A 12874-nucleotide genomic window follows, 5' to 3' on the forward strand; every position below is an offset into this window, starting at 1 on the left:
AAGGACTGCTTGTAATTTATCAAATTACACACTTTTCGTCCGTGCACCTGCCCTTACCATCATTACTTTCCTGAAATTATATCCTTTTTTATCTGTGCATGCTGGTAAGTTATAGAGTGCCCCACCGCCGCTGCCCCTGCTAGGGGCTCAACAGCGACAAACCATCGAGGCAAGTCTTCTCTCATGCTGACTCTTCATTTTCGCTACAAATTTATCAAGCTTGCCGACTCAGTTATCTGCTACGTCGTGCTAAAAAGAACCCGGCTATGGAAATACTGCACAGTCCTGAACTCTTTGTTGACGAAGCGCATGCAGTTATCTGCTGTCGACAGGAATGTTAATCTACACTCTCAATTGCTGACTCCCGTGTTACGACTCATTTACGCGACAAGCACCATATTCCAGAGGATACAAGAAAAGGACTCACAAAAGTATTCAAGTCTATCCCGGGTCCTCTCAACCTTGATCATATTCAGCCTCGGGACGATGGATCTACTGAGCATCCACAATTACCAATCTACGACGACTCTCACTGCGGCGGGTGTAGCTTCCGTACATCCAATTTTCAGGTCTTGAAGCAGCATTTTTCCGACCAACAAATGCAGGGAAAATGTAAATATTTTGGTGAAATACGAGTCTTCAGAGATCTTAATTCTCTTTTCCATTATGTTTACCTGCAAACATGGGCGAGTTGCACATGTCGACAGTACCGGGTTGTTGAGCATAATGGGAGCCAACAGCGACCTATCGGGTGTGATGGTACTACATTAAACACCGTAAACATATATAGCATTTGTGCCTAGCTCTTTCACTTTTGAGATGCGCCTGTAACCTTTAGCATTTTACTTGTTTTGGCACTTGTTGGTCCTGTACAGTCCGGTACTGGATTCCAGATTCGATCAGTTTATACCTGTTTGTATTTCTCAATGTCAGCAGGCGCTTGATGCATCGAAATCACTAGACATGATTATGACTTCTATTTACTCTTATATATTGTCGAAATGAGCTGGGTACTTTCAGTGCAGAGTCCATCCTCACAGAAGGACTACTACGTAGCACTAGTAGGGTAGCAAGTCTAATAAACATGGTATTTACTATGGTAGATAGTGATGGGATTAGTAGAGACGATGGATATATCAGTTGTGGTGGTCTGAGTGACGGTGCTATTACCTCGAAAAGAATTGCGATGGCAGTAGTGGCGATGGGAGCTCAAGTCTTGGTGACGAAGTTGGTCATGACGACAGTGTCAGTCTCGCTAGGGTTCACACCAATAGCAATATAGATAGAGAGAAGAACACTGAGATCTACCTGTCGCCGAATGAAGCGAGAGCCAGCAGCAAAGCCCCCACAGCTCATATCAGCATCACCAGGGCAGATAATGTCGCACTAGTCAGCGCTGACAGATGAAGGAGTGACAGATTCAAGCTCACTACCGCAGTAGTATTTATTGTCATAAAGGCCGAAGTAGTAGGAACCCAAGCAAACCTCAGCACATAAGTCGGCGTCGTTATCCTCAGAAGAGTACGCCTGAGTGAAGCCGGGGAAGCCATTCTCGGACGAGAAGTAGCCGAGGATTTAAAAACCAACAGGGGTTTCGGCGCCTCACGCCGTATCGGGTGCTTCATTACCAGTGGTGGGAGTGCTAATTTCGGTTGGGAAGGTTGTGGTATCAGTTGGGCGAGTGGTACTGAGCTCGAGACACATTTCAGTGATGACCTAACTGAGAACGTTAGACCGCACATGCATATAAGCTGTAAGAGAGCCAGCAACCATTTAGCCGCATGTTATTCTTATATACCCTGAGCTAATCGATCCTTTATTATACTGATATGTAATGAAATGCCCTTATTAAGCCCCAATCTTGTAGAACTTGGCTGCGAACTCGGTCTCTAGCAACTCGAATGCCCTTAGAACCTGCAGCAATCCATACCCCTTATCCAACTCTGACTCCATACCAATTGTATCTTCGGCCGCAGATGAGCTAAAAATATCTGAACCAGGTACAGATTCTTTAGATTCGGATTCAGATGCATTACTCTCATCCTCCCAGCTATCGGGGACCTCAGCGCTGACATGATCTTTGGCTAACGCTTGGGCAACCTTCTCGGATGACTTATCTGGTTTCTGTACCCTAGCCGCCTTCAAGATACCGCCATCATCTTCTTCGCCCGCGTCGCTCATGTTGTCATCGTTATCAAGATCCTCCATGTAGAAGCCGCCTCCTGAATCAAGGACGCCCTTGAGGCTGGTCACGATGGTCTTCAGTACCAGAGAAAAGTCTTTGAGGTGGAACCACACATCACTCCGTTTGATGAGGTTGTCACGCACCAGTACCTTCAAGCTCCCATGCTTGAAGAAGTCGTAGAGATATGCGTTTAGCTCAACACTGATATCGTTTGGCCAGACTGGGAGGTAAGGGATAGCAGACTCTTCTAGGAATAATCCTTCTCTCACTGTGGCACACATCTCTTTGATCGAGTCAAACTCATCCGTGAATCCAGAAAGAGCCGCAAACGGAGATCGGATGACCGGCGGGGGGTCGCTCGTCAGACTGCACCCACGCCCCTCTTCCGGCCCAATTGGGATTCTGGTTAGTGGAAGTGTACGGTCTGGTAGGTTCTGTAAGTTTGCATTTATATACGAATACACATAGTCCTTGAAAGTGGAGAGAGTTTCCCGGTTATGCCGAACAAGTAGTTGCTCTGCGGCAGCTGGCAGTCGTTTGAGAAAGACATCAGACGAAGAACTTTGGACAACTTCTAGAAGCTTTGCAGTCTGCTGAATAGTGATTCTGTTGAATATGTGACTGAGCACTAACATCATCTCACGGAGCACTCTCTCACGAGCGTGGTCAATATCCTTGCATAACTTGTGAAAGTAGCCACCTCGGAGCAACGAGTGGAATGCAAAGACGGCGTTCTCAGTAAAGTATAAATGACCTACAAGTCCCGAGAAGTGAATAGGTAGTCCGTCCGGCGAGAGAAGGTTTTGTCGTCTCAGGTACTCGATCGAGAAGCGCAGGTGATGCTTGATTGACATCTCGGCATCTGGTCCCCCCAAGTATAGTCGAGTTTGTGATAGGAGAGCTTTGACTGCGTTAACTGCAAATTCATTGCTGTTGGTCCCACTCAACAGGACAAATAGTCGAAGGACAAGCGTGGTTGAGATTGGAAATTGACCCTTCAGAGCAGGTAGTCGAGAGGACATGATCTCGTGCACTCGATCTCGGTTGATACCGTTGAAGACAACATTTCCAAGTAGATCGAACCCTCGTCTTCCGGCGCGGCCTGACGCCTGACGATAGTTCTGAGGCGACAGAAACATAGAATCCCCACTGAAAACAACCGTTTTACAGGGCATGTTGATACCAAGCGCAAGGGTTCCAGTGGCAACCACTAATCGGAGGTTGCCCTTTCGGAAGAGCATCTCGACACTGCATTCTGTTAGGACCCATTCCTCCCTTTTTCTTGTGAAGGTCATGGGTTGAATGTGATATAGACGAATAAATTGGACTTACATCCGACGGTAATGCAGGTTCATGCCGGCATGGTGAACACCCAGTCCACGTCGAAGGGCATCGATTAGCCACGGCTGGACTTTCTTCAGATCAAGTCGAGATACCAAATCTTCAAATTCTTTCTTATGCATGGTTTTGGTGTCTGCGAAGCTGAAGTGGTCTAGGGGTGCCTCGGGGTCAAAACTCTCCCAAGGGCTGATTTCAACACTCCCCTCCTGGCGGGCGATTTCGAGCTTTGATGGATTCTCTTCCCCACTTTCCAAGCTTTTGGAGGATCGAATATCTCGACTATTTCTTTTCTGTCTTTGCCACTGGTTCAAGTCTCGGAGTTTCTTCTTCCAGGTCGTGTCACTCTCCTTGAAGGCCGTTTCAGCGTCTTTCAACTTAGAGAAAATGCTTTTGACCGCCGCTTCACACTCGGAGCGGTCGTAGTTGAAGACAATGGCTGGCAAGGCGTCCTGGGCGTGCAGCTCGCATGCCAGAGTAAACAGCCTACCAATATGGTCAATAGGGTCTGAGTGTATGCGACGTTGGATCTTGGCGGTACTTTCATCTTGCACTGATGGGTCAATACTTTCTTGCAACTTGTAGAAGGGAGACTTTGGGTTCTGCATGGCCTCTTTCAACTTCCCCTTCAAGCTTTTCTCCCACTCGACGATATGAGACTTTTGAATGATCTCTGGCAGGACTTTCAGGGGGTCAAGTTCGCTTCGATTCCTAAGGAGATCTTTTGGAAAAGTGTTTTGCATATTATTCCAGAGACTGAGGCAGTCTCTAGCTTCTAGATTGACATCATCTAGCGCTGCAATGTTCCTATAAATAGGTTGGTCAGTGCCTGCTCTGAGTCTTGGGATTGGACATTAAGCTCGCCTGTCTTTTAGTGCTACTACAGGGTGCACAAACTTAAAGTTTGGACTAATGCCATCACCCTCATCTAGCCCTGGCACAGGGAGTCTAGGAGTTTTGGCAAGTCCTTTGAAGACAAAATTCTGAGGGGGCTCGTAGATGAATTTGCGAAGATCTGAGTATCGTACTTCATGCACAATCATCTTCATTCTAAACCCCTTTTGTTCTTGTGATTTGGCAAGCCAGTCCTTAAGCTCATCCGGGTTTCCAACCGTCGCCGAGAGGGCAACAATAGGACACGGCGCAAGCAACAGCAACTGTTCCCAGATGATACCGTCCTCCGCTTGTCCGATACAATGAACCTCATCGAATATGATTCTCTTGATACGTCGTGACCATGCGGTTGGGCTGCTGGCATTTGTCGGGGCTAGGAGCATAATTTGTAACATGTGAGGCACTGTAACCAAGATTTGGCACCGAGTAGGGTTATTGATGCGGTAGTCGCATGTGTAAATTCCCCAAACAGATTTGCCCTCCTGAGTCCTAAATCTCTTGGAGAATCGAGCCTCGATCTCCGCAGCGATCTGGTTGACGAGGGCTTTTGTGGGAGCGACATACACCAGGACTCCATCGTCGCTCTCCTCAAGTACTCTCTTCATAGCGTAGAAGGATATGAAGGTCTTTCCTGCAGATGTAGGAGCCACAACCAACAAGCTTTCCTCGGCATCAATCGAGTCGAGAATGTCCCGTTGCCAGGCATCTGGCTCAAAGGGTACTCGTGCATCGGGCCGAGAATCAAATTGTCTATCCATATAAGACCCCCCGTGTTGAAGCTGAAGAAGTCGATGATCCTGGATAAGTTTCGGTGCATCTTTCATCATAATCTGAGGTATGGTGGTGAAAGGTAGCTTTCGTCGTAACTCCTGGACAGTCACCCTCAGTTGAGTTATTGAAAGGGTTTCCATAATCGCTTGGGCGGCGCTTGCAAGATCTGGTGTACACTTGTCGGATCTCGAAATATCCCTCAGCAAGTTCCATACCATAGAAATAAGGTATAACCCTAAGGATGTTAGTTTCATTTTCTTGCTACCCTCTACCCCCAAAGAAAAAGGAGCTATTCGAACGACTGAGTTTGGAACTGACCTTTGGAGGAATTTTCATCAACTTGTTTACGTGTCTGGTACCAGATCCTCCCAAGTATGTCGCAGAGGTATAGTAAAACTTCTGGCCTAACAGAAACATGGCTCCCTGGGGATCTATCAGACAGAAAGTCCAGAGCCTTGAGGTATCGCTTAACTGGATTCTCAGTATTTTGAAACTCAGCGCATTTCATGGCCCAGAGGCTTAGAGCATTGTTTTGCCTTGCTAGTGCTTTCTTCTCATTTAATTCACAAGCAGCCAGGAGGGCCTCCTGTTTGCCACCTCTAGCAGATTGATTACTTATCTTTGTCTGTCTTTCGCTGTCCGTGTTTCCATCCAATCTAACGTGAGCCGATTTTTGTTTGGTGACTGTACCCACGACAATAGTTTCTCGGCTGAAAACCTTTCCAATAGAGTTGCTGAGACTCGCCGCGTACAAAATGACATCTGCCATTTGTCTTTGAAGTCTCTTGCGCCTTAAACTTTCCAGCCAGACGGGGACTTTGTCATGTGTTGTCGCGGCACTGGTATTGACTGGTTTGTAAGTATGCCAGTGGTGAAAATCTCGAAAGACAGCTTCTGCAACAGGATCGATATCCTCTGGCACCTCTTGGACCCACACATCTTCAAGAATCTCCTGTAGTATGGGATGATTGAACGGTAGAACAGTGGGGACTGTGCGAGGTGGCACAAGAGGTAGATTACTCTCCGATACCTTGAGGGTCGTGAAAAGGCGAGGACCATTCATGCTCCTCTGCCCAAAAACCATTGCAGAAAGAGTTTTCCCACAATCAACAATGGGCATAGGAAGCTCGGATCCATCTCGTATTGCATAGAGAACGTAAAAGAATACATGCCCATCAAAGAGATCAAATAAATCCCATTCAGTTTGCCCTCTCGCAGCATTACCATGCTCTGCTAAATCTTGGGATGCAGTACAGAAAAGTTGTATAAAAGCAGCGTCATGGCTACTAACAACATGTTTAGAAAACCTCTTAGGGTGAGTATTTCGGTTTTGAAGAGGGCAGACTCTGAGAGTAGCCATATGGAGAAGCAGCGCCTCCACAAGCCCAAGGTCAGCGCCAGAAATCTCATCTTCCTTTGAGGATCGTTCAAGGTAAACGCGACAGAACACAATAGCGAAGTTTTCTCTTGCTGAAAGATCCGAAATTTCGATTGACAGTCCTAGTGTCTCACCACGTACTGCCTGTGAAAACTCTGCCAATTGTTTCGTCTCACATACGGGAGCGTCGATATGGAGATCTGGCAGCACACCCTTGGACCCACTCAGGAGAGGCATGAAAACCTGACCGCATTAGCATTCGCATAACCTTCAGATTCAAGACAATCGGGCTGACCTTTGAGCTCCTCCATGAAATAGAGTTGATGATGGCGACATTCCTCCCGCTGCTTACGACCTTCCATATAAGATGTCGAAGGCGAACAGTCTGTTCTAGGTCGACTTCGCTTCCTTCATCGCAGAGCATGAAATGTATTGCGTTGCTAGCAAGATATGTTCGACACTCTTGACTTTCAAACGAATCAAATTCGAGGATTTTGAAATCAACAATCGATCTGGTAAGATGCTGGATGAGAATTCGGCGGGTAAGCCTGAACTTGTAAGGATATTTCGAGCCAGCGCTACCATGAGATGGAGAGATGTCTTCCAAGTCACGAAAGAACACTATATCAAAGTTACAATCCACTCTCTTCAGATTGGCGAGAAATTTCTCCACGGCTTGGATAGCGTGCAACAATTGGAATCCTCCTACAATGGTCAATCAGGCACTATTTCATCAACTCTATGGAAGTAGAAGCACATACTGTCAAAGTCGACTCTGGCCTCGACAAGGCAATGCCGCATCAAAGCCTCTCCGTGGATCAGGAAGAGTTCTCGACCTGCAAAGTCTCCCACAATGTCAACTGTGAGTGGCCGTAAGTCTGTGTACCAGTCCAGGAGCGCCTCCTCAGATGGATCCTTTCTTGAAGCCATGGGGATATTTTCAGCTGGTGAAAATCATTGGTTCTTTTCTCTATAATTAGTAGATAAACGAGAAGTGGTGATTTCTAGAGTAGGAGAGAAATGACGGTTGGATACAGCCCGGGGAGGAGGGGATACCCTTCATTCCAGGAGGCCCACCACGGGGGGTCAATGTGCCAAGGCACAAATTATCCATCTTGCATAATCACTGAGGTCCCCCCCCCCCCTGTTGGGCATAAGAGCGGTCCTGTGGAATCAAACACTGTATCATTGTACCGCCACGACCAGATATCGTCGTAATGAGGCCTTCTATGTAGAGACTGTTGATGATACAGGGCAACTTTCAAGAATCGCAACCTAATGACACAGGCTTGTTAGAGATTAGAGCTTCAGACTAGAACACCAGGGCTCCCTTGATTTTCCTTGACATTATACATGGCCATCACCGCCAGGTGCCCAGGAAATTAGATCTAGACGCCATAACACAAATCGGGTTCCTTGTTGATTACTATGACTGCCTTGAAATTGTTCAGGTTTTCTTTGATCATTGGGACACGCATCTCGGCGATTGGTGGAAATACGGCTGGCTGCACTTCGACAAAAGCTCAATCAGCCCTTTTGGCGAAGCTGAGTCAGTGCTGTTATTCATTGCCTTGACGTTTCGAAGTCCCGTGGTCTTCAAGAATCTCACAATTTCCGCAATACGCACAACATCTAGCCTCATTGAAACACATCTACCGATACCCAGTCAAATCCTCGGTGATTCTTCCTGCTTGACTCACTATACAGATAGAAGGGCTAATCCTTAGCAGATCAGATTGATCAACAACGTATCGGACTACTCCATCAACTCTTTTCTCGGCTATACACTTTCCAAGAAGAGCTTTTCGTGGGGCGAGTTGGTTGTTCCCTGGAATGCTCATGTAGGCTTCTCGGATACCTGATGAAACAAATGCGGGACCAGGGTTTGCCGATGATGAAGCCAGAACAACCGTTTTTGGGATTTAGTGTTGCTTCAGTGGCTGACTTCATCCGTGGCATCAAGACTCCTTCGTGGTACAACAAAAAGCAGAACGTGGACCCTTGTAAGCTAGAGAAGAGTCTTTGCTTGGACGCGGAAGGATTGGACATATTGGTGGCAGGGTTAAACTTGGAGGACCTTAGTTTAGACCTTAGTAGCTAATGGCAAAATCAAGTGTAGTAGGAGCCGTCGATACGATGGTCCGAGGATGGAGAGGGCTTATTTCACATGGGCGAGCATATCGGCATGGAGGATTTCACCCGCACACTGCGCGATAAGGTTACTAGGGCAGAGAAGCTGCATGAGTCGTTCGTTGTTGAACATTGTTTATTTGGCCGTAATTGGCTGTTTTGATCGAGGGCCTAAAATGGACGTTTGGTCCTGGTGTGGTGGTGATGACGTAAGTTTTAGTTTTTGTGGTGTACGTTGCGGGTGAAAGGTTAACTTTGGTTGTAACAATTAGCTCCTACTGTAAGGCCCATCACTCAGTGGAAACTGGATATTCGTCCCGCGAGTCGACAAGGGAACCTCCAAGACACAATATGAGTTGCACCTGGGAGCCATTTCGAGCCAATTGGACCAGAGGCGACATGAGCAGTGTATGAGCGTTAAGAACTCAAAGCGTTCGTGCTTGGCAATAAAACGGCAGTTTCTGGACTGTCGAGCGAATTATTGGTAAGCGAGGATCGAAAAGAGTAAAGAGTCAAGGGGCGCGTGGGTGGAAACTGGACAGTGGTGTATCAAGATGACGTCAGAGGATGTGGTCATGGCGTCATCATGGATTTCGACGTTCCAATCCAACCTACCGCCTTCTATTTTGTCTTTCTCATCCTTGACTTCTATTTCTGCCCCAGCTCCCTCTTTCATTCTTCTTGAACTTATTGCCTTTGTCTCCCTTCACTTTCTGACATGCTATGAAGTTCCTACGGGGTCGCAGCCGCACGAGGCGCGTACTGAATCTGTCACTGTTGATGGTTATGTCTTCGCTGGCGTATCGCCCTACAGACAGGCCCGTTGTATAATGGTATCTTGCGATTGGAACAAGAATGTCCTCCGCGTCGAGATGTCCTCCGCGTCGAGATGTCCTCCGCGTCGAGATCTGGCCCCATGCCATGTGGCCTCTGTATTCCCGCCAGCGAAAGTGTGCTTGTTATCAACATTCTTGTAGTATACTGCTGGTGCCTGAGTTGACCTGCTGTTTTCAACTCTACTGTTCATTCCGACAGTGGTAATCATCATCAAGTATTCAGCATTCGTGTCACAAAACTACTCTACGCCGAGGGCTACCTGTTCAAGTTGTGGTCGACTGACAGGAATAAACTCTACCTGCGTAAGACAGTTGCCGGCTTGTCCCTGTTCGATGGTCGCACCTGGTAGCGATAAACAGACAAGAACGGCAGACATCCTCGCAGTCGCTGTTGTCAGTCTCCTCGAGGTCAGCCTCAAGACAGAACCCACCAGTGGTTCACGGTAGCGCTTCTATTACCCCCCTATGCAAAGGCCGGTAGTTGCACGTTTGGCGGAGAGCAGATGTAGCGCCGTAAAGGATATTGCGCCAGCCCAAATCGTCCGGTAGTACCTATGGTATTGTGTATCAATGGCTGATAGCTGCAATAACGCCATCCTTGTAGAAGGAGCTCAGGGAAGTCGATAGTGGGTAGACTGTGAGTGTGTCGGATGAAAAACCAGATTCACAAGCGTACCGTCGTGGTTCTTGGTGACGTCGCTATCGATGGATAACTGATAAGAGCGACCGATATCCCCCCTTCCTCGACTAAGGTTTGTTCTGGATGTGGAAACGTAACGCTATAAGCCTGTCCCGTATATACCCGTAATCCGGTTTTCAAGGGTAGCGGCGCTTGTCCGGGATACACGGGGTCAGAGCCCAGATGCCTTTCAATGTTGGTCCGGACTGTACGGTACTCGGTACATCTAGCTCTCCTTCCTTCCCGCCTTACAAGGCCGGTGTGGGTTCGTAATCTAGTCGCCGACCGTTGAAAAGAACAGACTATTCTCGGATAGTCAATAATGAGACTACCGTAACATATCAAAGATAGAATTGATGACCATTGGATTCAGTTCATATGTAAGCACGACGAGTAAAAATCGAGTCTTCGGCTATCCGTGCCTTAGAAAAGTTCATGTTGATAGGTCACTATGCTAGCCATTCATCCACTTCAACACAGTCTTCTACTAAGTCAGATGAGAGATGCCTCAGTAGGGCATTGTGCCAGGATCGAACCCTTCGACGTACTCTCCGGTCCCATCTTGTTGGGTGTCTTGTGCGTGGTCCTCGGGGAGTTGATTCAGCTTACGAATTGTGTCAGAGGAGTTCTCCTCATCTTTGTAGAATAGAGAAGTGAAACAGCCTGGGGACAAAATCTGTGCGAAACATACTCGAGTATTCGTCGCAGCAGCTCAGATATCCTGAAGACCCGTCAGCGCCTCTGGTAAATGATCGTCGCATGGTCTGTTGGGTATGCTGGACGGTATGATGATGATGGAAACTCACGTATCTAGCTTTGACGAAATTGCATCGGCCGTTTCCTGGAGCTGTTCTTCGCCACCTTTGGGGTAAGATAACTCCGAAGGCATTGTGCTAAACCGTCAGACGCGAATAGTGGTGATATGTATATCTGTACGGCTACTCACATGAATTCGTCAAAGCCAACGTCATCGATCTCATCTCCGGGGGCCTCATGAACCCGGGAGGCTAAGAGACCAATGCCAGGCGTATCAGGATGCATGGTATTGTTTGTTTGCAGGCCTGGTCTGTTTTGCTGTCGCTTCGCCGGCGGCTGTTGCGGCCTCAATCGTGGCTGTTGCTGCGGGTGTTGATGTCGAGGCTGATGTTGGGGTTGCGTTTGTCGCTGTCCTGCGTACGCCAGCTTCCGCTTTTGGATCCCAGAGCCCACAGGACGGCTCGATGCCGTGCCGCCGTTAGTCATCACGCCACTCACCATGTGAGCGTTGTTCATCATGCCGTTACTTGACGCAAAAATGTTCTCGTACGCTGTGCCGTCATCCAGGACACGGATTTAGAATAGTGTAGATAATTGAATGTTTGACAGTCGCCTGGGAGGTGGATGACTTTGCTCGTTTGAGGCTTTCATTTCCTTCTATACAGCACTATGAATATACAACCTGAGAGCCGATCAGTACGGTAGTTCTTTCAAATGCTCTCTTAGTCGTCTAGTCTCAATCTGGCTCTTCCAGGTGTAGGTAGTCCGCCAGCGCCCGGCCCAGAAATGGCCGTTTTTGCGCGCTGTTCTGTCACCTGGGCCATTTCTGAACCATGCAAGCGTGGCTCTAGTAATATGCACAGGTAGAGTGGGAGGGGGTGTGTGTGTAAGAGTGAGTAGCTTGGCTATGGGAGATAATCCCAGCACGGGCGTATGGATTCTGGCGTTATTATGTTTTCTTTCTCTGGTTTCTATTGTAGCTAATGTAAAGGATGGAAAGAATTAAATACGAAGAGGCTCTTATCATGGCATGCTAAAGATTCCGAGGCTATCTCCACTCTCTCAATGTCTACTTACACGAGATAAAAAAACAACGAGGAATCCAGAGCCTTCATTTTTGGAACCGTCAATATGATCATTCGCAGACCGAATCGACAAAGGCATAATGCTTCAGCTCAAGTGCAGAGTAGTAGAGTAAGCCACCCCACACACGCACATGCAGCAGAACCATCGCAACCGACTGTGCCAACATTGCTTAAATGGCCAAGCGAAAGTATTTCTCGGCCAAGACGAGACATTCCATTGACAGCGTGAGATTCCTGGCGGGAGAGAAACGCCCTTTCGCTGACGATGACTTTTTGCTATAGTATTAATCAAACGCTTGCTGAACACTTTTCCGAGTATGTGGCTTTTGGGGTATCCAAGTTGACGGCGTTCGTCCAATGCTAACTTAATGTAATGCATAGGTTACAGGAATTGAATGATACGTAAAGCCACCCAACGAGATCTTGTTCGAGGTTCTAACTAACCGCCACTCTTTTTAGCATACGAGGCCAACTTAAAAAGTGAGCGGAGATCATCCCGTAATGTTTTCACAAGATCAACTAATCAGGGGTCCCTTGTTTAGAAACAAAGAGGAAATCAAGGAGATTCGGGACGTAGCCCAATGCTGGACTGAGGCGTTTCCTGCTGCTCAGCCATCCGACAGCATAGGCACCCCGTCCCACAAATCACAAGAGTGAAGAAATGGAATTGGTGCGCTTGCTGAATGATGAAAGTCGGGTAATGTAGACTTTGAATCACAAAGTTCATGTACAGCTGTACAGTATATTCAGTGCGGTATTGCGACCGAGAGAGCAATGGGCGATCGATAGTGCTTTGCATATTACTTCGTTTTTGCTGTGTCG

At 47.6% G+C, this 12874-nt stretch overlaps 2 protein-coding genes across 2 annotated transcripts; both read right to left on the reverse strand.

Annotated features, from left to right (window-relative positions):
- Positions 1–1848: 1848 nt before the first annotated feature.
- EDB82DRAFT_567453 (uncharacterized protein) lies at positions 1849–7574 on the reverse strand (the record flags this gene model as incomplete). Its single annotated transcript, XM_065609850.1, has 7 exons — positions 7328–7574; positions 6862–7271; positions 5507–6809; positions 4388–5423; positions 3518–4330; positions 2829–3433; positions 1849–2609 (listed from the first exon to the last, which is right to left on the reverse strand). The coding sequence occupies exons 1-7, from the start codon at positions 7494–7496 to the stop codon at positions 1849–1851; spliced, it is 5097 nt and encodes a 1698-aa protein (XP_065463718.1). The 5' UTR covers positions 7497–7574.
- Positions 7575–9970: 2396 nt separating this feature from the next.
- EDB82DRAFT_476576 (uncharacterized protein) lies at positions 9971–11453 on the reverse strand (the record flags this gene model as incomplete). Its single annotated transcript, XM_065608068.1, has 5 exons — positions 9971–10084; positions 10209–10539; positions 10760–10847; positions 10903–10952; positions 11158–11453. The coding sequence occupies 5 exons, from the start codon at positions 11451–11453 to the stop codon at positions 9971–9973; spliced, it is 879 nt and encodes a 292-aa protein (XP_065463719.1).
- Positions 11454–12874: the final 1421 nt, after the last annotated feature.

This window comes from Fusarium venenatum (assembly GCF_020744135.1).
Source record: "Fusarium venenatum strain MPI-CAGE-CH-0201 chromosome Unknown EDB82scaffold_3, whole genome shotgun sequence".
NCBI classification, from domain to species: Eukaryota; Fungi; Ascomycota; class Sordariomycetes; order Hypocreales; family Nectriaceae; genus Fusarium; species Fusarium venenatum.